Here is a 24,145-nt window from a genome sequence, read left to right on the forward strand (position 1 = left end):
AAGTTCTACTGTTAAAACCATTGCAAGCCCATGTGGATGCTTACATTGGTATAGGAGTGGCTTTTTGGTTTAGTGTAAATTGGTTGGGACCAGGTTTAATTTAAACGGAATAAAGCTACTCTTATACGAAAATAAGTGTCCATAAAAGTTTTACACTGGCTTAACTAAATTGATGCAAGTTTGGGTGGCCAAGCCCTTAGAGGAGGAAGTGAAGCAAAGGGGAAGAATTTTTCCTGACCCAGAACAAAAATGGAAACCTGCAGAAATGCACACATTTCAACTTTTCCATTGGCTGTTGCCCCAAGTCTGTATCTTTGCAGTCAGTTGATCAAGTTCTCACACTCTCTTCTGTTGTATGTCTTTGTCTTCAATCAGAACGATCTTTTTGCTGAAGCACCAAGAGGGGATGACTCGAAAGAAAAAGAGCTGCTAGCCCCAATAAATGATGGTAAGAACTGATTTGTACAAGGAGCACATGTCTCCGGTTGCACTATAGGTGTCTAGATTCTCTGTGGCTGGTAATTCTCTCTCAAAGGGTAATCTGAACCAAACTAGATAAATAGCAAACTAATAAGCTAGAAAAGAAGCTAGTAGTTAACTCTGCTAGATTCTCAACAGAACGCAAGGTTTTCTGTTCTCAGTGCGGAAATATTTACATTTTTCTTTGTTTTTGAAAAGCTAAATGTTTCTCCACTGTAACTTTTTTTTATAGTTTATGGCCCCCATCAGGTTGCTGGGTGAAAGGCGTTCCCATTAGGGGCTTGATGCAGAGTCAAATGCTTTTCAGTATGGAGTAATTTGCAGCGGGGAGGGGTAATATGGCCAAATGTCTTTCGAAAATGTTTATACCTAAATTTAGGCTTCTAAATTCATATATGAGCAGCCTGACTCTGAAAAGTGCTGCATGCCCAGCTGCTCCTACTGAAGTCATCTAACTCCAAAGACTAAATTTCAAATGCACCTTAGGCTCCTAAGTGATTAGCCATTGTTTTGGGGGCACAGAGGGGAGTTTTAAATGATGATGTATAACTTGTGGATACAAGCTCTTGTAAATAACCACACAGGAATTCTTTTTATTCATGGCTTTTTAGTTTCATGGGCATGTTTTGCAACATGGAAGGAACATCTACACTCACTTTTTGTTTGTCGAGGAAAAACAACCACAGAAATTCAGAGAATGTGTCTAAAGCACATTGATTTGAAGACATTTGGGCTCCTGAACAAAAACGAGAAAGCTCAGTACAATCGTCATTTTTCTTACACTGCAGTATTTGGGGCATTAATTGTACAAAATGTTTGCATCTCTAAGTTATTGTCTTGTCTTGTATTTCCCATAATTTCAGAGCCATCAACAAAGGCTTTACGGAAAGTTCCTGCGGGTGCAGTCTCTCTTTTCCCAGGTATGGTTCAATTGACAGTGACCTGCTTCATACAGGGAACAGAGCAATTGCTTTAAAACACACTACAAAAGCTGTGTTATCCAGCACTTTACCAACTGGAAAGCTCTATAAAGCTGGCATTTCTTATTTTCATTGAAAGTCCAGTTTATAGTCGGGTTGGTGCGGGGCCGGCAGGCTCCCTACCTGGCTCCACGTGGCTCCCCGGAAGCGGCAACATGTCCCTGCTGCTCCTAGGTGGAGGCACGGCTAGGTGGCTCTGCATGCTGCCCCAAGCGCTGGCTCCGCAGCTCCCATTGGCTGGGAACCGTGGCCAATGGGAGCTGTGCAGGCGGTGCAGCGCGCAGAGCTGCCTAGCCGCACCTCTGCCTAGGAGCAGCAGGGACATGTTGCCGTTTGCAGGGAGGCACCTGAGGTGAGCGCCGCCTGGATCCAAAACCCTGCACCACCTCCTGTGCCCCAGCCCTGCCCCCCCCAACTCCCTCCCTCTTAATTGACTGGAATTTTTTTCACTTACCCGCACCCCCAATTTCCCCAATATGCCGGATAACCCAGCTTTTACTGTACAATGGTTTTAAAGAAAAAAATTATCAAAATGCAGCACTGCTGTATTGGATGTTCAGCCTCAAACATATGAATTGTGAACATGCTAGGCCTGAATTTCACTGTGTTCTGTGCAATTATAAAGCTTCTGTAGGGGGCATTGGAGAAAGCGTGAATATCAGTGAAATTGGAAGTATCATTTCTAAACTAGCATAATCTTGGATAGCTTTATTTTTAAGAGTCTGTTTGTATCAGTGATTCATATACTGAATGTATAAAGGCGGATATTGCATGGATACAGTTCAGTCCTATTCCTCTTTCAAGCGGTAGTCTGAGCTGCATTTAAAAAGTTGGCTAGATCTTTACAGTATTGTGTCATTTCTTCATGCTAGCATGTTAAGTTTGTTTTGAAGGAGGCGGTTAAACTTGTTCTTTCCCTCATGATCAAAAAGAGAAGAAATAGTTACAGAACTACCTGCCCCCCTTAGTTTCTCTTAGGAAGCTGCTCTGTGTGGGGAAGAGCTTCTGGAAGTATCTTTAGTTTTGAACTGCACAGCATGTTGCACATTTTAAGTGTAGTAACAAAAGCAAACTGAGGTAACATGTTTGCACCAAAGTCTTATTTTTATATATTGGATATATTCCTTCCTATATCATGCCATACTGGCTGGTTCTAAGACTGGCTAGATGAGCTCAGAATTCCCTCAGACCTTTTCACTAATGCACCAGGGATGGCTTTGGCACAGGGTTAGGTCAGATGCCATCTTGCTCCTCTGGGGCAAGTGCACACTTTATCAGTATTGGAGCTGGCTAGACTGTCTTGCAAGCAAATGAGGTGATGAATTTAGTCCTCTCTTCCTATTCAGGAATTGTGCAAGTAGATTGTGAATTCTATTAATTTAATCACTGTTCAAAAATCACTGGCTAAATAGCTCTTTAATTTGACTGAACACTGACTACAAAGTTTTTCCATATTCTGACTCGCAGGTGGGAATGACGTGTTTAGTTCAGCCTCTGTTCTCGTGGAGAAAGAAAACAAGAAGCCCGTGGAGCAGAGCGCAGACAAAGGCCCCAAACAGCCTGAGAAAGTCAGTCTGTTTGATGACGATGATGACTTTTTTGTGGAACCAACTAACAAACATTTGAAATCGGGTAAAGTGTGTTTGGAAAACTATAAAAGGTCATAGAAACTAGGGCCAGTGGGGACCTGTGGGTCCTGAAATCCCCCCTGCACCTGGTGTTATTTCTGCCTCAGCTGTTCCACTGTCTCATCTGTATCCGATCCCTCTGAACGTTACCATCAGTGATGCCTCTGATCTTTCTTGGCAGCTGTTGGCCATTCACTCTTAAGGGTTTTTTTTTTTTTCTCGGAGGCTTTTTAGTGTTAGGCGATATTTAATTTTAGTTCAGAAGAGCTGTATGCGTCTAGATGGGCGTGCACACTCAGGGTGTGTGGGGAGGATGGAGAACTGCAGCACCCATTGACGTTTTGGCTAATGACCTTTGTACCCAACTGACGCTTCACCTTGTGAGCTAGCCCAACCAACCCACCCACCCCCATTTAAAAAAAAAAGACTTCTGTTGCTCATTGCTGTCATTCTGCTCTCTACAGAAGAGACTGTACTCCTTCTAGAATGTGTCAACCTCTCTTGTGATCAGTGATAGCTGGTCTCTACCAACAGAAAACATTCCCCAATATAAATGTGTATTTTATTTCTTCTCTCTTTTTTTTTTTTTAACAAAGTCAAATCCACTGCTGATTTCTTTGACAATGATGATGGCGACTTATTCAAGAAAAAGCCTGAAGTTGTTCCTGCAGCTGTCGTTAAGGCAGCTGAAGGGCGTAAAGAATCCATGGGAGGAAAAAAGGTAATGTTAGAAGTGGATTTTTCCATTGCGCGCAAAGAACTGATCTTAGAGGAATAGTTAGGCCACTCTGGCTCTAACGCTGCTGGAGTCTATCCCACAGAATAACAGGAATGTTGTTTGTCTCTATGAACGTGATGCTTAGTTTCCAGATTCCTCCCCAGCTAGTTCTGGGGGTTGCCTGTATGCCTTCTGCAGCTCTTTGTCTTTCTGGGATTCCTGCCAGAGGTTTCCTGTGCTGCAGGGTTGGTCTCGGGGAGTCTTACCAAGGCTGGAGTTGGTCGTCTGTCATGTGCCTCTCTTGTTCCTCTTCTTGTTCTGTAGCAGCTGGCAGAAACTGGCTGTGAAGTAGAGCTGGGAGGAATTTCCTGGCTGACTAGTTTATTTGCTGAAAAATGCAGTTTCAAGTCGACCGAAGCAATTCATGAATTCAGGTCAAGCTTGGCTAATAGTTTTGGCTGACTAAAAATGGGGAAAATAAATTTTCAAAAGTCAAAATGGATCATTTCGACACTTTTGTTTCTAAACAATGTTTTGTTTAGAAATTTAGCAAGATTGACTTAAATATGTGTTTAAAAGGGTAAACTTCTGGTGAAATGTTTCATACTTGGTACACCTCTACCCCGATATAACGCGGTCCTCGGGAGCCAAAAAATCTCACCGTGTTATAGGTGAGACCACATTACATCAGGGTAGGGAGAGGAACTGCTTTTACTGCTCCCCGCCCCAGCTTCTATCCCCTCCCCTCTCAGCTGTTTGGCCCGGCAAGCCTGGAAGCGGGGGGAGGTAGAGCGGCGCGGCAGCGGCGTGCTCAGGGGAGGAGGCGGAGATGAGCCTCCTCCCACGAGCGCGCCGCTCAGCTCTGCTTCTCCTTCCTCCCAGGCTTGCCGTGCAAAATAGCTGATGGGGGGGGGGGGGGGGAAGTGGAGCTGTGGCGCGCTCGTGGGAAGAGATGGAGCGGAGGTGAGCTGGGGCAGAGGGGGGGCCACAGCAAGTAACAGGGGGGCGCAGAGGAACCGCTCCCCACCCCAGCTCACCTCCACGCCGCCGCCGCCGCCTCCTCCCACGAGCGCTTCTCCTCCCTCCCAGGCTTGCCAGCTGATTGGCGTGGCAAGCCTGGGAGGGGGGGGGGAGAAGTGAGCTGCGGCGGGGGGGCCCTGGGGAGGGCCGCAGCAAGTAACGGGGGGGGGGGGGGGCGCAGAGGAACTGCTTGTGGTAACACGAATTCGGCTATAGCGAGGTAGAGCAGCCCCGTCTCCCGGAGCGCTGCTTTACCGCGTTATATCCGAATTCGCGTTATATTGGACCGCATTATATCAGGGTAGAGGTGTACTTATTAACTTAGGGTTATAGTACTCTCCCATTGGCTAGTTCATCTCTGTTGTCTCTACAGGGGCTTATCCAGGAAAATATAGCCAAGCAGTGCCATGGAATCCCTATAAGTGCCTCCTGTTGAAGTGAATGGGAGTTGTATGCAAAAAAATCTATGACCAGCACTTAAAATCGTCCTCATGCAGCTGAGGCTCTGCAGAAAGATCTGTTTTCAAAACTATGTGGGTGTTGGATTCTCTAGTGTCTGGATCAGAATTTCCTAGGTTTTAGCCATCCCTTTTCAACAGTTGGGACACTTAGCAGGCCAGCTACCAGCAGAGCTACCAAAGAGGAATGTAAAGTGTGTGGTTGCATTGATTTAAATAGGTGCTGATGTGTTCTTGTTTTGAAGAGTCAACCATCTTCCACTGAGGACTCCAAGTCTTTATCTGACATACTTCCCAAAAACGAAAGAGGCCTATTCTCTGATGAAGAAGATTCTGAAGTAAGTGCTAAATGCTCTTGGATCTAAATGGAATTCTAAGGGGCCTGGACCGCAACATGACTGCATTTCTAGTGCCACGTTACCTAAAACCCATTCCTGTTGAGAGATGTCTCAAATCGTTGCTTACCTCCAAGGAATGGGATCTCTGGTATGTGGTTCCCCCCAAAAACACTCTCTCCAGCAGGAGCAGTTTCTCTCTCCCAGCATTTTCCACCAATTTTAAAAATTCTATTTTGCACGCACACAGAGGCGTGAGATGGAAGGTTAAATGAAGTAAAAAGGCAGGAAAGAGCATCCGACCCTTGGATTTGCTTCAGTATGTACAGGGGTCATGCGAGCTCTTCAGTCCCTGTCTTCTTGCTTCCCAGCTTGGACCTGACCTGGAGCCTTCAGAGCAGACATGCCAAACCCGTGAAAAAAATGCAGAAATTGGGCTTGTTTTGGGGTTAATTGGCTTGTGAGCTGCTTGCTGGCTAGTTTTTGGCTTGTAGCTTGTTGCTTCTTTTTTTGTTTGTTTTTGATTGGCTCCTGGCAAGCAGAGGCGAGAGAGAGAGTCAGGGGTGCACAGCAGGCCCACCACAGTCCCAAACTGCGCGCCGGAGGGATCTAATCACATTGAGTGTTGGGGTTCTTAGGGATTGGCTTGTTTTTGGCCTTGTTTTGAAATGGGATTAGCTTGATTTTTGGCTTATTGTGAAAGTCGGGGTGCTTATTTACTGCGTAAAAGTTGGTAACTGCTTCAGAGAGCTCCCAGGAGAAGTTGCATGCACTCAATATTTCTGAATCGGGCTGAAGGTGTATTCAGTAGGGCCCCAAAATCTTTTCTGTGAAAGTGTGGGCCTCTGGTTTAGGCATGGTGAGAATCAGCCATCTTACTCCTCTTCAGTAGCACACCAAACAGTCTCTCTTTGAATAAATGCAAAGTGCATATTGTATTTCCAAGTTCTTAAACCCTGTTTCTCTCATCTCAACCTGTCTTGCTAAGTGACTGTGTTTGGTTCTAGCAGGACTTGTTTTCATCGAGTCAAACGGGGAAGTCAAAGAGCACATCTCTACCCCCTAGCAAGTCAGCCACAAAAACCCCACTCTCCCTCTTTGATGACGAGGATGAAGAGGTAAGTGCCTCCCCATCACTGGCCACACTTTCTCTGTAGCCCACTCCCTGGGCTCTGTGAGTAAGGTAAAGCTGTTAAAAGGGTCACTGTTCACATGCCAGGTTTTAGTGCCATGTAAAACTTGGCAGCATAGACTCATAGACTTTAAGGTCAGAAGGGACCCCATTATGATCATCTAGTCTGACCTCCCGCATGATGCAGGCCACAAAAGCTGACCCACCCACTCCTGGAATAATTCTCTCCCTTGACTCAGCTGTTGAAGTCCCCAAATCATGATTTAAAGCCTTCAAGTCGCAGAGAATCCTCCAGCAAGCGACCCCTGCCCCATGCTGCGGAGGAAGGCGAAAAACCTCCAGGGCCTCTGCCAATCTACCCTGGAGGAAAATTCCTTCCCGACCCCAAATATGGCGATCAGCTGAACCCCGAGCATGCGGGCAAGATTCTCCAGCCAGACCCTCCGGAAAATGTTCTCTGTAGTAACTTTTAATATCCCATCATTGACCATTGTTACTAATTACCAGCGATGGCACGTTATTGACCTATTGACTAAAATCACGTTATCCCATCAAACCATCCCCTCCATAAACTTATCAAGCTTAATCTTAAAGCCAGAGAGGTCTTTCGCCCCCACTGTTTCCCTCGGAAGGCTGTTCCAGAACTTCACCCCTCTGACGGTTAGAAACCTTCGTCTAATTTCAAGCCTAAACTTCCCGACGGCCAGTTTATATCCATTTGTTCTAGTGTCCACATTAGTACTGAGCTGAAATAATTCCTCTCCCTCTCTGGTATTTATCCCTCTGATATATTTAAAGAGAGCAATCATATCCCCCCTCAGCCTTCTTTTGGTTAGGGTAAACAAACCGAGCTCCTCGAGTCTCCTTTCATACGACAGGTTTTCCATTCCTCGGATCATCCTAGTGGCCCTTCTCTGTACCCGTTCCAGTTTGTATTCATCCCTTTTAAACATGGGAGACCAGAACTGCACCCAGTACTCCAAATGAGGTCTCACCAGTGCCCTGTATAACGGAACCAGCACCTCCTTATCCCTACTAGAAATACCTCGCCTAATGCATCCCAGGACCGCATTAGCTTTTTTCACGGCCACATCACAGTGCCGACTCATAGTCATCCTACGATCAACCAGGACTCCGAGGTCCTTCTCCTCTTCCGTTACTTCCAACCGATGCGTCCCCAGCTTATAACTAAAATTCTTGTTAGTCATCCCTAAATGCATCACCTTACACTTCTCACTATTAAATTTCATCCTATTACTATTACTCCAGTTTACAAGGTCATCCAAATCTCCCTGCAGGATATCCCGATCCTTCTCCGAATTGGCAATACCTCCCAACTTTGTATCATCCGCAAACTTTATCAGCCCACTCAGTTCCGAGGTCAGTAATAAATAGATTAAATAAAATCGGACCCAAAACCGAACCTTGAGGAACTCCACTGGTAACCTCCCTCCAACCTGACAGTTCACCTTTCAGTACTACCCGCTGAAGTCTCCCCTTTAACCAGTTCTTTATCCACCTCTGGATTTTCATATCGATCCCCATCTTTTCCAATTTAACCAATAACTCCTCATGCGGTACCGTATCTCACGCTTTACTGAAATCGAGGTATATTAGATCCACCGCATTTCCTTGATCTAAAAAATCTGTTACTTTCTCAAAGAAGATCAGGTTGGTTTGGCACGATCTACCTTTCGTAAAACCGTGTTGTAATTTGTCCCAATTGCCATTGACCTCAAGGTCCTTAACTACTTTCTCCTTCAAAATTTTTTCCAAGACGTTGCATATTACAGATGTTAAACTAACAGGCCTGTAGTTACCTGGGTCACTTTTTTCCCCCTTCTTGAAAATAGGAACCACATTAGCTATTCTCCAGTCCAACGGTACCACCCCCGAGTTTACAGATTCATTAAAAATTATCGCTAACGGGCTTGCAATTTCTCGCGCCAGTTCCTTTAATATTCTCGGATGAAGATCATCCGGTCCGCCCGATTTAGTCCCGTTAAGCTGTTCGAGTTTGGCTTCTATCTCGGATACGGTAATGTCAACCCTCCCTCCTTTATTCCCATCCGTCACGCTGCCACTATTCATAGATGCATAGATTCTAGGACTGGAAGGGACCTTGAGAGGTCATCGAGTCCAGTCCCCTGCCCGCATGGCAGGACCAAATACTGTCTAGACCATCCCTGATAGACATTTATCTAACCTACTCTTAAATATCTCCAGAGATGGAGATTCCACAACCTCCCTAGGCAATCTATTCCAGTGTTTAACCACCCTGACAGTTAGGAACTTTTTCCTAATGTCCAACCTAGACCTCCCTTGCTGCAGTTTAAACCCATTGCTTCTTGTTCTATCCTTAGAGGCTAAGGTGAACAAGTTTTCTCCCTCCTCCTTATGACACCCTTTTAAATACCTGAAAACTGCTATCATGTCCCCTCTCAGTCTTCTCTTTTCCAAACTAAACAAACCCAATTCTTTCAGCCTTCCTTCATAGGTCATGTTCTCAAGACCTTTAATCATTCTTGCATCTGAAGAAGTGAGGTTCTTACCCACGAAAGCTTATGCTCCCAATACTTCTGTTAGTCTTAAAGGTGCCACAGGACCCTCTGTTGCTTTTTAATCATTCTTGTTGCTCTTCTCTGGACCCTTTCCAATTTCTCCACATCTTTTTTGAAATGCGGTGCCCAGAACTGGACACAATACTCCAGCTGAGGCCTAACCAGAGCAGAGTAGAGCGGAAGAATGACTTCTCGTGTCTTGCTTACAACACACCTGTTAATACATCCCAGAATCATGTTTGCTTTTTTTGCAACAGCATCACACTGTTGACTCATATTTAGCTTGTGGTCCACTATAACCCCTAGATCCCTTTCAGCCGTACTCCTTCCTAGACAGTCTCTTCCCATTCTGTATGTGTGAAACGGATTTTTTCTTCCTAAGTGGAGCACTTTGCATTTGTCTTTGTTAAACTTCATCCTGTTTAACTCAGACCATTTCTCCAATTTGTCCAGATCATTTTGAATTATGACCCTGTCCTCCAAAGCAGTTGCAATCCCTCCCAGTTTGGTATCATCCGCAAACTTAATAAGCGTACTTTCTATGCCAATATCTAAGTTGTTGATGAAGATATTGAACAGAGCCGGTCCCAAAACAGACCCCTGCGGTACCCCACTCGTTATGCCTTTCCAGCAGGATTGGGAACCATTAATAACAACTCTCTGAGTACGGTTATCCAGCCAGTTATGCATTCACCTTATAGTAGCCCCATCTAAATTGTATTTGCCTAGTTTATCGATAAGAATATCATGCAAGACCGTATCAAATGCCTTACTAAAGTCTAGGTATACCACATCCACAGCTTCACCCTTATCCACAAGGCTCGTTATCCTATCAAAGAAAGCTATCAGATTGGTTTGACATGATTTGTTCTTTACAAATCCATGCTGGCTGTTCCCTATCACCTTACCACCTTCCAAGTGTTTGCAGATGATTTCCTTAATTACTTGCTCCATTATCTTCCCTGGCACAGAAGTTAAACTAACTGGTCTGTAGTTTCCTGGGTTGTTTTTATTTCCCTTTTTATAGATGGGCACTATATTTGCCCTTTTCCAGTCTTCTGGAATCTCTCCCGTCTCCCATGATTTTCCAAAGATAATAGCTAGAGGCTCAGATACCTCCTCTATTAGCTCCTTGAGTATTCTAGGATGCATTTCATCAGGCCCTGGTGACTTGCAGGCATCTAACTTTTCTAAGTGATTTTTAACTTGTTCTTTTTTTATTTTATCTGCTAAACCTACCCCCTTCCCATTAGCATTCACTATGTTAGGCATTCCTTCAGACTTCTCGGTGAAGACCGAAACAAAGAAGTCATTAAGCATCTCTGCCATTTCCAAGTTTCCTGTTACTGTTTCTCCCTCTTCACTGAGCAGTGGGCCTACCCTATCTTTGGTCTTCCTCTTGCTTCTAATGTATTGATAAAAAGTCTTCTTGTTTCCCTTTATTCCTGTAGCTAGTTTGAGCTCATTTTGTGCCTTTGCCTTTCTAATCTTGCCCCTGTATTCCTGTGTTGTTTGCCTATATTCATCCTTTGTAATCTGTCCTAGTTTCCATTTTTTATATGACTCCTTTTTATTTTTTAGATCATGCAAGATCTCGTGGTTAAGCCAAGGTGGTCTTTTGCCACATTTTTTATCTTTCCTAACGAGCGGAATAGCTTGCTTTTGGGCCCTTAATAGTGTCCCTTTGAAAAACTGCCAACTCTCCTCAGTTGTTTTTCCCCTCAGTCTTGATTCCCATGGGACCTTACCTATCAGCTCTCTGAGCTTACCAAAATCTGCCTTCCTGAAATCCATTGTCTCTATTTTACTGTTCTCCCTTCTACCCTTCCTTAGAATTGCAAACTCTATGATTTCATGATCACTTTCACCCAGGCTGCCTTCTACTTTCTCCACGAGTTCCTCCCTATTTGTTAAAATCAAGTCTAGAACAGCTTCCCCCCTAGTAGCTTTTTCAACCTTATGAAATAAAAAGTTGTCTGCAATGCAGTCCAAGAATTTGTTGGATAGTCTGTGCCCCGCTGTGTTATTTTCCCAACATATATCCGGATAGTTGAAGTCCCCCATCACCACCAAATCTTGGGCTCTGGATGATTTTGTTAGTTGCTTAAAAAAAGCCTCATCCACCTCTTCCACCTGGTTAGGTGGCCTGTAGTAGACTCCTAGCATGACATCTCCCTTGTTTTTTTACCCCTTTTAGCCTAACCCAGAGACTCTCAACACTTCCATCTCCTATGTCCATCTCTACCTCAGTCCAAGTGTGTACATTTTTAATATATAAGGCAACACCTCCTCCCTTTTTCCCCTGTCTATCTTTCCTGAGCAAGCTGTACCCATCCACACCAACATTCCAATCGTGTGTATTATCCCACCAAGTTTCAGTGATGCCAACAATGTCATAGTTGTATGTATTTATTTATTAGCACTTCCAGTTCTTCCTGCTTATTACCCATACTTCTCGCATTTGTATATAGGCATCTAAGATACTGGTTTGATCTTTCCTCCCAGTTTTGTCCTGACCCTCCTTTCTCTCTGCCAATATAGCCCACACTCCCTCTCGTTTCCGACCCATCTCCCAGGTCTCCATGTTCCCCACTTACCTGTGGGCTTTGCTCACCTGTCCCTGTCGAACCTAGTTTAAAGCCCTCCTCACTAGGTTAGCTAGTCTGTGTCCAAATAGGGTCTTTCCCCTCCTCGAAAGGTGAACGCCATCTCTGCCTAGCAGTCCTTCCTCGAATAGCATCCCGTGGTCTAGGAAGCCAAAGCCCTCCTGGCAACACCATCTTCGCAGCCAGGCATTCACCTCCATGACACTATTCCTGAGTCCTTCATTAGCCTCATTAAAGACCGATGCAAAATATTCGTTTAGATATTGTGCCATGCTTAGATTATCCTTAATCTCCACTCCATCTACAGTCTTAAGCGGTCCCACTTCTTCTTTCTTTGTTTTCTTCCTATTTATATGGCTATAAAACCTCTTACTATTGGTTTTAATTCCCCTCGCAAGGTCCAACTCTACACGGCTTTTGGCCTTTCTCACTCCATCTCTACATGCTCTGACCTCAGTAAGGTAGGTTTCTTTGCTGATCCCTCCCATCTTCCACTCCTTGTACGCTTTCTGTTTTTTCTTAATCACCCGTCTGAGATGCTCGCTCATCCAGCTCGGTCTAAATCTCCTGCCTACGAACCGTTTTCCCTTTCTCGGGATACAGGCCTCCGACAGCTCCTGCAACTTCAACTTGAAATAATCCCAGGCGCCTTCTGCCTTTAGATCCATAAATATGTTAGTCCAATCTACTTCCCTAACTAGTCGCCTTAATTTATTAAAGTTAGCCCTTTTGAAATCGTAATCCTTAGTCTCCGATTTAATTTTGTTAATCCTTCCGTTTAGTTTAAACCGAATTAGCTCATGATCACTCGAGCCAAGGTTGTCCCCTACAACCATTTCCTCAACGAGGTTCTCACTACTCACCAAAACCAAATCTAAAATGGCATCCCCCCTCGTCGGTTCAGCAACTACTTGATGAAGGAATTCATCAGCTATCATGTCTAGGAAAATCTGAGCCCTATTATTGTTACTAGCATTTGTTCCCCAATCTATATCCGGGAAGTTAAAGTCTCCCATGATTACACAGTTCCTATTAGTATTTACTTCCCTAAAAACATTAAATAGTTCTCTGACCATATCCAGGCTAGATCCCGGCGGTCTATAGCACACCCCAAGCACTATCCCAGGGGAGGTTCTAGTAGTTCTTTTACCCAGTGTGAGTATTGCCCAGACAGACTCCGTCTTATCCATTTCATCACTTATTATTTCTTTACAGTTTATCTCATTGTTGACATACAATGCTACTCCCCCACCCTTACCTTTGTTCCGGTCTTTCCTAAACAGCACATACCTCTCCATACCTATACTCCAGTCATGACTACCATTCCACCACGTTTCGGTTATTCCTACGATATCCGGTTTCATTTCTCGGACCAGGAGCTCCAATTCCTCCATTTTGTTACCTAGGCTTCTCGCATTGGTGTATAAACATCTTAATTTATGCCGTTTGGCCTCTTTCACATTTGTTATCCAATTTGGTATGGACACCGTACCTCCCGTATGACCTATTAGTCTAGTATCCATCCCCTCCCTTCTCCTTATGTCCAATCTCTTCCCCCCGGCTGTAACTGTTCTTATCTCATTGACCTCCCTCTCAATGTTATAATCTGGTGTGGAGATTAACTGGACATCTCCCAACCGTCTCCCCCAGCTTCCTAGTTTAAAGCCCTTTTGATGAGATGAGCCAGCCTCCCTCCCAGAAGTCTATTTCCTTCCCTACTTAGATGAAGTCCGTCCCGTGAGAACAGTTTTCTGTCCCCGAAAGCCTCCCAGTGGCCATACATCCCAAAGCCCTCTTTATAGCACCACTCCCTTAGCCAACTATTTATCATCACAATCCTGTCACCCCTTTGCTGCCCTTCTCTAGGAACAGGCAGAATCCCACTGAAGATGATCTGAGCCTCGATTTCCTTAAGCGTCTTCCCCAGCCTGGCATAATCTCCCTTGATTCTCTCCAGCGAGAACCTAGCCGTGTCATTCGTTCCTACGTGAAGGATGATCAAGGGTTTCTTACCTGCTCCTTTTAGGATCCTTTTCAACCGCAGGTCCACATCCCGTATCTTCGCGCCCGGTAGACAGCACACCCTTCTGTTCTCTGGGTCCGCCCTGGTCACAGGCCTGTCTAACCTCCTCAGTAAGGAGTCCCCAATCATGTAAACCTGCCTTTGCCTGGTGACAGTGCGATCTACTAATCTATCCCCTGTTCCCTCTAGTTGCAACCCCTGTCCATTCCTATTTTCCCTTATAATCCCCCTTATGCCATCCTGTATCCTCCCGGGGCCCAGAATTGGTGCTGTCTCCATCAACTCCTCCCCTCTTTCTATGGGACTTAGCCGCTCTTCTCTTCTTCCTGTAACAGACTGAGCGTAATGGTTGCTTGAGAAGGGGTACAGACAACTGCAATCTTTGATTTATTACTTTGTACTCTTCTAGTCCTCTTCATCCCTGGAGCTAAAGCAGAGTCTGTATCCTCCACTTTGGAGATGGGGAAGCTGAGAGCTGAGGTGATTTGCTCAGGGTTACTTGGTCAGTGGTGGAGCTGGTGCCCTATTCTCCAGGATATGCTGCCTTTCTAGTGGGTAATAACTATGGACAGGTTCACGGTATTCTTAATTTAGTATGTCTTGTGGTACTGCCCAAAAGCCCCCATCCTAGGCGCTGTACAAACACACAGGGAAGCATCACCTCTGCTTTTCAAGAGCTTACAATCCATCTTTGGACACCCAGCCCCCAGAGTAAACTAGCCTGCCCCACAATCATACCTTGACTGTGATGAGGTGTCAGCAGATTGTGGCAGGCTTGTGACTTATGCAAATTCCAGAGCCGTCCTCTGAGAGCACCTTGCCTCCAGCTCCCAGCTCTTCCCATCTGGGACCACTAGCAGAAGCTCCCCATTGCTTAGCAAGCCATTCTACTGGGCTTTTGGGTTTTTTGCAAAGTTTCTAACCAGGAATCAAAGTTCAACTGGAAAAACTTTTAAGGGATTCTGTGTTGCTCCCACTTCATAAGAGTCTTGCACATGGACAAGTACCGAGTTCACCAGGTGTCTTTTTACATGTACAGTAGGCCACACGACTGTTGCAGTTCAGGATCCTGGTCTCTTTCCCAGATGCAACAGTGCTTTGTATTTGCTTTCCTGCTCTGTTGGAAAGAGTCCCTCCTCCATCCCTAGTCTGCAGAGATGACAGCTGTTTGTAGTGGTTTGCTAGGCTACAGCAGAGCTGCTGAGCAGTGGGTTGTGGCTGGGAAGACTTGAACTGCAGTAATGAGCTGTTCAACATATGGTGGTATTATCTGTCCCCTGTGATGGAGAAATTTCCTCTGAGGCCAGGGTCAGAGAGGTGTTGGGGATCAGCTAGTAATGATCCGGGGGTAGTTTCTCTCTTTCTCAAAGAATAAATATGAATACATCTTTTGACTGTCAGAAAAACTTCCCATCTCATGAGGCTCTTTGAAATGAAAGTACAGTGTATCTCCTAAAGCTCTGCCATAGACAGCCGGTTACAATATCCTAACAGGGAAGATGTGCACATGCCTAAACTGAGTATCCATGTGATCTTATTGATTTGTAATGCTTGCCATCTTACAACACCTTCTTGCTGTCCTCTTCACTGACCTTGTCTACCCGAGCAAACTTCATATAGCCATAATTGACCACCACCACCACCCAGATCCACCACTTTTAGCATGACAAAGCTAAGATGACATGGTGTCTAACGTGCCTGAGGGCTAATCTACACTACCATGCTACATCAGTGCAGCTGTAGCGCATTGCTGAAGACGCGCTATGCCCATGAGAGAGTGCTCTCCTGTCGGCATAATTACTCCACCTCAACGAGAGGCTGAAGCTATGTCGGTGGGAGAGCGTCTCCTCCTGACATAGCATGGTTTAGACACCGCTTTAAGTCGATGTAACTTATGTTGCTCAGGGGGGTGGCTTTTCCACATCCTTGGGTGACATTATTTACATGGACTTAAGTGGTAGTGTAGACAAGTCCTGAGTCCTGTTTGCACTTGTGGTGATTTACAGCTACAAAGCCAGCTACTGTAGATGTGAGACAAGGGCTGTGTCCAACATGAGGACAGAAAATAAATGACAGTGCAAAATAAACAATGATGGAAAGCGTACATGCAAGCTGCAGTCAGTAGAGAACCTCTTTCAAAGTGGGGGTGTAGTCTTTAAAATATCCCTTTCACATCCTAGGTTTAAAAGCCTGGTAGATGTAGTTCTTAATCACGTTACAAATCGAAAGTCCCCAGCTGAACCAGAAGTTACAGAATAAAAGCCAAAGCCTGCAATGGGAAAATTGACTTTAGGGAGACGGGGTGGGAGTCCTGGCTAGCAGATCCCATTGCAGGACCGGGTTCTTATCCTAGCTTGTCAAGTTGTTGAAAGCGTTGATACTTACAGGCTTTTGGTCTGTAACTTCTCTACTATACATCTGTGGATGCCATGGCTGAGAACCATTTGCTCCATGGTATCTGAAGCTGTTGTCCTTTGAATAGGTTTTGGTGGAAGTATTTATATTTCCTTAACCAGTTGAATGTAGCTCAGCCAAGAAACAGATGTTGATAGGAACCTGAGTGCTGATGCACACCAAGTACCAGGCAGAGTTACCTTTCTTGGCTTTAATATTTTTAGGATCTGTTTGGTACTGCACCTGCTAAGAAGCAACAGTCAAAACCACCCCAGGAGAAGGCAAAACAATCGGAGCTCCTCAAAAAAGCCTCTGGCTCGTTGTTCAGCAGTGATGAGGAGGTACTGTAGAGCGAGATGCATTTTAAAGGGGGATATTGGGGTTACAGCTCTCCAAAAGGTGAAATGTTCAATACAGCATTCACTCCGATGCACTTGAGTGTGGACTGTTAAGTGCCTGGGCTGTGTCTACAGACAATGCTCCTTCCAGCTGTTGTTGTATATCTGTGGGGCTGGGGAGAGCTCTATGTTCTCTTTAGCTGCATGCACCATGGGACTGGCTGGCAGAGCTACCATGGCAGGGAAAATTTGCTGGAGGTAGGCTATAAGTGTCTAACAGAAAATGGCACAGCAGCCTCCTGCCAAGAAGGGTGACTTAGAGCTGACCTACAAAAGAGAAAAAAAGAGCATGAGCTCCTTTACTACTAATGTGTATAAAAAGGGCCTGAAAGTTTTGGGGTAATCAGGGTTTATTTAGAAATATGGGGGAATTAGAAAACAAGATTTGACCTGTCTCTGTTGGAAGCGCTAGTTGGATGACTCGGGTACAGGGCTTGGGAGCTCTCCCAGCCCCTAATCAAAGAGTTGGAGGGTGTTGAATCCTTAATCAAGATTTGCAGCCAAGTACTTGAGTTAACAAAGTGTCAGCATGACCCACTTGATGAAAGGAACTTTACTGTGTGAATAAAACTCACATTCCTGCTTAATTAATCATAAGAACGGTCATACTGGGTCAGACCAAAGGTCCATCTAGCCCAGTATCCTGTCTTCCAACAGTGACCAATGCCAGGTGCCCCAGAGGGAATGAACAGAACAGGTAATCATCAAGTCATCCATCCCCTGTCGCCCATTCCCAGCTTCTGGCAAACAGAGGCTAGGGACACCATCCCTGCCCATCCTGGCTAGTAGCCATTGATGGACCTATTCTCCATGAACTTACAGTAACTCCTCGCTTAACGTTGTAGTTATGTTCTTGAAAAATGCGACTTTAAGCGAAATTATGTTAAATGAATCCAATTTCCCCATAAGAATTAATGTAAATAGGGGGGGTTAGGTTCCAGGGAATTTTTTTTCAACAGACAAAAAACGATATATTATATAGATATACACACACTATACATTTTAAACAAACAATTTAATACTGTTCACAGCTATGATGATTGTGAAGCTTGGTTGAGGTGGTGAAGTTAGAGGGGGAAGAGGGAAGGATATTTCCCAGGGAATGCCTTGCTGCTAAATGATGAACTAGCACTTGGCTGAGCCCTCAAGGGTTAACACATTGTTGTTAATGTAGCCTCTCATCAAGGCAGCACGAACAGGAGGGAGGGGAGACAGCATAGCAGACAGACACACACCCCTTGTGTGTGGGAGCAAGAGAGGTGCACACTGCCCCTTCAAGTAAGCTGACCCACTCTTAAGTGCATTGTCTTTTTAAGTGGATCAGGAAGTTGAGACAGCAGCTGCTGCCCCAAGCTCTCTCTGTCTCTCTCCCTCCATGTTCCCTCCCTGCTTTAGATGGAGATGGGGTAAGCGGGGTGCAGGGGAGAGGGGGACACCCTGACATTAGCCCCCATCTTCCCCCCCCCCCCCCCCCCGCACAGCAAGCAGGAGTCTCTGGGAGCAGCTCCAAGGCAGAGGGCAGGAGCAGCACAGGACAGTGGGGGGAGGGACAGTTGAACTGCCGATTGATAGCCTGCTGGGTGGCTGCAGCACAGGGAACTTAGGGGAGGGGGGAGCTGATGGGGCTGCTGGTCCACCCTGGTTCCAAGCCCCCACCAGCTAGCTGCAACGGGCTGCTCTTCCTGCAAGCAGTGGACAAAGCAGGCGGCTGCCAAACGACATTAGAAGGGAGCATTGCACAACTTTAAATGAGCATGTTCCCTAATTGATCAGCAACGTAACAATGTTAACTAGGATGACTTTAAGTGAGGAATTACTGTACCTAGTTCTTTTTTGAACCCTGTTGTGTTTCACTGCTGCTTTAGTGACTGTCATAAAACTACTGGCTTTTCAGGTAACCTATAATGTTGTTGTTGTTGTTGTTTAAGGTAGATGAGACATGAATATCTAATATGAAAGTAAAGCAAGGCCGAATTTAAAAAAAGCCTTTGTCATTTTTTTTAATACTTCATAAAGTAGGAAAGGGATGCAGTGATCTTCCATCTGCAGACCATCTGTAACATAAAGGGATAAAGAGACGCACTGTAAGCATGAAAACAGAGAAAATATTTCTGGGATCTGCAGTATTCCATATTGAGTCAAATTCTGACTTCTCCCTTAGATAAAATGTTGATATGTAAATAGCTTTGTCGCAGAAAGAGACCGGTATGCTATTGCTCTGTTAACCTAGCGTTTCAGAAAACTGTCTTCAGCCAACCCGTTTTAACAGCAAAGGTGTACATTTAACTGTTCTCTTCCCATCTCAGCACATTCACCTCCAATTGAGGCATGAACATAAGTCTAGTTGGGCCATTTAAGAGTTAACACTGTATTTAGCATGGTCAATTATTTTGTTAACCCAAGAGGAAAAACTGCCTTAATATTTCAGTTAGAAGTCAGGAAATGAGGCAGCATTGTTACTGATATTATCTCAGGATACTGCATAGTGTGTGTTTCCACACTCCTCTAACTGTCTAATCGTCAAAATGTTATGGGTCAAATTCTCAAAAAGAGCAAGCTTCTCCCTTCTGTGGCTGCATAACATCCACTTACAAAACCAGCTTCAGGGGCAGATCTCAGAGATGCTAGTACTCATTTACACCTGCAACTCATTTAGCATCTGCTAAATGGGAGCCAGGCCTATGTCCTGAAAGCTTATGCAGTGGGAAGTTAATAATATCATTTTCTGGCCTTGTGTTGCACTGGTGTTTGTATTTAATGCATAGATGCAAGAACAGCTCATGTCTTCAAAGGAACAAGCGCTGATTCTAGTGTGCTGACTAAGGTAGAAGAGGTGAGGAAATGGCTGAAATGACGTGCAGGAAATAGGCTTGTAAGAGAATAATTCCTATATTATTTTTAGGACCACTGGAACGTCAGCAAGCCGACTAAACCAATTTCCGAAGACAGCCGAAAGGGGGAACCTGCAAAGCCTGGCAGTGCAATCGATCCGTCTAATGTTGTGAAAAAGACCAGCCTCTTCGAGGAGGATGAAGAGGAGGAGGATTTATTTGCAATCACTAAAGACAGGTGAAAAAACTGAAACAGCAGAGCAGCACGTTTCTCTCCAATCTCTTGGAGCAGGCTTACCCATTTCAATAGTTTGTCAAGGGTATTCTGGGATTCCCTTCCTGAAATAGCACAATGCCTCCATTTTCCCAGGAAGCTGAGATGCTGTCAGGTAATCTTAAAATCATTGTTTTCTGCTGTGCATTTCTGCTATTTCGCTGTTACACTGATGAATCAGTAGGCTGCACTGGCTGAATGTTGATTTCCAGGTGCAGATTAAGGTGTTGGTTTAGCCCCTGGTTTCCCATGACCCTGTGGTGCTGCCACAGCTGGAATCACCATAGGCACCTAAGCTGAAGAAACCTCTTTAAAGGGAGAGGGCTGCTGACAGGGCATTCACATTACTCTTGACTCTGGAGCTCCCCATCCTCCCCTGGGACCAAAATAGCTGAGATCGGTTTGCCTGCAGGGCACACGACAAAGCTCACCTGCTCTCAGGTTAAAACAATGAGGAGTCCTTGTGGCACCTTAGAGACTAACAAATTTATTTGGGCATAAGCTTTTGTGGACTAGAACCCACTGCATCGGATGCATGAAGGGAAAAATACAGGAGCAGGTATAAATACATGAAAGGATGGGGGTTGCTTTACCAAGTGTGAGGTCAGTCTAACGAGATAAATCAATTAACAGCAGGATACCAAGGGAGGAAAAATAACTTTTGAAGTGGTAAGAGAGTGGCCCATTACAGACAGTTGACAAGAAGGTGTGAGTAACAGTAGGGAGAAATGAGTATTGGGGAAATTAAGTTTAGATTTTGTAATGACCCAACCACTCCCAGTCTTTATTCAGGCCTAATCTGATGGTATCCAGTTTGCAAATTAATTCCGGTTCTGCAGCTTCACGTTGGAGTCTGTTTTTGAAGTTTTTTTTTTGGTTGAAGAATTGCCACTTTTAGGTCTGTTATTGAGTGACCAGAGAGACTGAAGTGTTCTCCTACTGCTTTTTGAATGTTATGATTCCTGATGTCAGATTTGTGTCCATTTATTCTTTTGAGTAGAGACTGTCCAGTTTGGCCAATGTACATGGCAGAGGGGCATTGCTGGCACATGATGGCATATATCACATTGGTAGATGTGCAAGTGAATGAGCCCTGGATGGTGTGGCTGATGTGGTTAGGTCCTATGATGGTGTCCCTTGAATAGATATGTGGACAGAGTTGGCACCGCGGTTTGTAGCAAGGTTTAGTTCCTGGGTTGTGTGGTGTGTAGTTGCTGGTGAGTATTTGCTTCAAGTTGGGCGGCTGTCTGTAGGCGAGGACTGGCCTGTCTCCCAAGGTCTGTGAGAGTGAGGGATCGTCCTTCAGGATAGGTTGTAGATCCTTGATGATGAGCTGAAGAGGTTTTAGTTGGGGGCTGTAGGTGACGGCTAGTGGCATTCTGTTACTTTCTTTGTTGGGCCTGTCTTGTAGTAGGTGACTTCTTGGTACCCTTCTGGCTCTGTCTGTTTCTTCACTTCACCAGGTGGGTATTGCAGTTTTAAGAATGCTTGATAGAGATTCTGTAGGTGTTTATCTCTGTCTGAGGGATCAGAGCAAATGCGGTATTTAGAGCTTGGCTGTAGATAATGGATTGTATGATGTGGTCTAGATGAAAGCTGGAGGCATGTAGGTATAGCAGTCAGTAGGTTTCCGGTACAGGATGGTGGTTATGTGACCATCGCTTATTAGCACTGTAGTGTCTAGGAAGTGGACCTCTTGTGTGGACCGGTCCAGGCTGAGGTTGATGGTAGGGTGGAAATCGTTGAAATCTCAGGTTCTCAGGTTATGGAGTGTTGGGTCTGGTAAGACAGGTGGGGAATTCATTTTTATTTGGCTCTCTGGGTTTGGTTAGGTGGATGGAGGTCAATCTTTTTGCTGCTAATTTTTGCACAGATTTATTAATTTTGTGTAAATATCTTCATGAACAGAAGTGCAGCCTTGGATGTGCTGTTGCTTCTTGGGGTCAGGGTGGTTATTTTGGGGAATATCCAGCTTGCTACCACTTTACGCATGAAAATGTTTGGATTTTGAAAACTTCAGATTTTAGGCTAAAAGTCTAAGCATCTGAAAGGGTCTAAGAAAAGTGCATTGTTCGAAATGCACGGTGAGTATGTAATTCTCCTCCTGTTTAAAAAGTTGCAGTCATCCAATCAGGAAGCGGAATTGACATCAAGTGACTTAGCTGACTGACTTGCACACAGGTGACTAATTTACACACCAGAAATAGCATAGTCAGTGACAGCTTGTGAACACCTTGATAGTCTATAAACTGTGCTGCTGATGCTTAGGAGTGACAAATGGATTTGCAGAATCCAGGATGGATATGTGGACAGGACTAAGGTCTTACTGAGTTATTAGACTAGCTGTAATGCCCAAGTGGAGAGAACCCCATGTTCTTGAGACAATTCATAGATTCCAAGGCCAGAAGGGACTGTTGCAAACATCTAGTCTTACTTGCCGTGTAGCACTGGTCATGGAACTTCCCCAAAATAATTCCTAGAGCAGATCTTTTTAGAAAAACATTCAGCCTTGATTTTAAAAATTGTCAGCGATGGAGAATCCACCACAACCCTTGGTAAGTTGTGCCCATGCTTAATTATCCTCACTGTCAAAAATGTACCCCTTAGTTCCAGTCAGAATTTGTCTAGCTTCAACTTCCAGCCATTGGATCGTGTTAGACCCGTCTCTGCTAGATTGAAGAGCCCATTATTAAATATTTGATCCCTATATAGGTACTTATAGACTGTAATCAAGTCACCCCTTAACCTTTTTTTTTTGTTAAGCTGTATAGACTCAAAGAACTCGAACACTGTAAGAAGTTGTCTAATCCTTGAATCATTCTTGTGGCTCTTCTCTGAACCCTCTTCAATATTTCAAAGTGATCTCTTCTTTCTGCAAATACAAAAGCAAAGTCCTAGTGATTGTGCTGAATTGAGGTTTTTGTTCAGTGTTTTTCAGGAGCGTATATGAAATTTATTCCTGGAGTTCACCCTCTACTGAGTAGCATCTTGGGCCTCTTCCCCCCACATAGTCTTGCCACATGCACACCGACTCAAGTGAGGGGAGGATGTCATGTTGGAGGCCACAAAATCCTACCTGTGTTCCACTCCGGTAGTGATGCTGCTTTGCTCGTTCTGTTAATCGCGTTTATTACAGTAGTGCCTAAGGGCCAACCAAGACTGGGGCCCTGTTGTGCTTGGCGCTGTACACTGAATAGTAGACAGCCTCTGCCCCTAAATGCTTACAGGCTAAATAGGCAAGATGGATTCAGGAAGTGGGAAAGGGAGTATGTGTCACCTTCATGTAAAGAGGTGAGAGATGAGACTCCAGTGCTAGTGAGGTAAGCAATGGAAGCAACCTGCTCTGTCACTCTCATATCCTAGTATGGACTGAGGCTGAAGGCAAGGTCTCCTGCCAGACTGGAGCAGCAGTCCTGGGCCTCTGTAGCTTAGAGAGAACCTGGCCCTGATCATACTTTGTTCAGACTTTGTGTTCTTCTATACCATGTCCCTAAAGAGGACAGTCTAAACGATGCCATTTGACCAGTTAAACATGTCTGCTGTGCATGGATTTCTCTTTACAGTCAGAGGAAGCACCAGAAGGCTTCTCTTCTGTTTGAAGAAGATGCTGTTAACGGAGGACCGCTAATCAGCTCCCAGCCGACACGTGTTCCTTCAGCAGCTAAAACCACAGCGGTACCTCCTTTTCCTGCTTAACCCCAAAGCAGATGATTTACTGAATGGCACTGTTGTAGCAAGGCAGGCTTCTCCATAACACATTAAGTAGGGCCTTTAGGTTAGATGACTTCCAGCAAATTTATAATAGGATTAAGGTGATTGGAATTTTGGGCTTAAAACTACTTGGCTTCATTAGGTTAAAATTATACTCTGAAATGGAGTCTGAATGCTGCCTTTGCTGGGGCTGGGCCTGCTCAGACTGTGCTGTGAGTATTACTGAAGGGTTTTGAGTATGGTCCTAGGGATGAAGTCCTGGTCCTATTGAAATCAATGGCAAAGTTTCCATTGACTTCGGTAGGCGCAGGATTTTCCCCTGTGTCAGACCCACCAAACTCTGATTCTACACTTGTGGCTATAATTCTCCCCAGCCCCTCCCGCCCTCAATAGGGGTTTCTGATATCACCCAGGTTCCTATCATCCCAGCCCGGTATGCTGATTGTAGTAATAAACACTCTGCCACCCAATGCCTTCATATCTGAAGTGCCAACCCCAAAACACTGCGCCGAATAGCCACCATAGAATCTATTGTTGCCTGCCACATAATAGCCCCTAAACCTCTCCTTTTCACAAACCCACTTGCCATGTGTGGA

At 45.0% G+C, this 24,145-nt stretch overlaps 1 protein-coding gene across 1 annotated transcript in view; it reads left to right on the forward strand.

The window, feature by feature from the left end:
- The window catches only part of LOC135881099 (WASH complex subunit 2A-like), a 68,036-nt gene that overhangs the window by 20,358 nt on the left and 23,533 nt on the right, over positions 1 to 24,145 (forward strand). Inside the window, exons 12-20 of the mRNA XM_065407609.1 lie at positions 376 to 448; positions 1,344 to 1,400; positions 2,928 to 3,092; positions 3,685 to 3,809; positions 5,530 to 5,622; positions 6,627 to 6,737; positions 16,560 to 16,676; positions 19,636 to 19,802; positions 23,402 to 23,513. Of these exons, the coding sequence (XP_065263681.1) occupies positions 376 to 448; positions 1,344 to 1,400; positions 2,928 to 3,092; positions 3,685 to 3,809; positions 5,530 to 5,622; positions 6,627 to 6,737; positions 16,560 to 16,676; positions 19,636 to 19,802; positions 23,402 to 23,513 (1,020 nt within the window). The remainder of the gene's footprint in view (positions 1 to 375; positions 449 to 1,343; positions 1,401 to 2,927; positions 3,093 to 3,684; positions 3,810 to 5,529; positions 5,623 to 6,626; positions 6,738 to 16,559; positions 16,677 to 19,635; positions 19,803 to 23,401; positions 23,514 to 24,145) is intronic.

Source organism: Emys orbicularis, chromosome 7 (genome assembly GCF_028017835.1).
Source record: "Emys orbicularis isolate rEmyOrb1 chromosome 7, rEmyOrb1.hap1, whole genome shotgun sequence".
Lineage (NCBI taxonomy): Eukaryota > Metazoa > Chordata > Testudines > Emydidae > Emys > Emys orbicularis.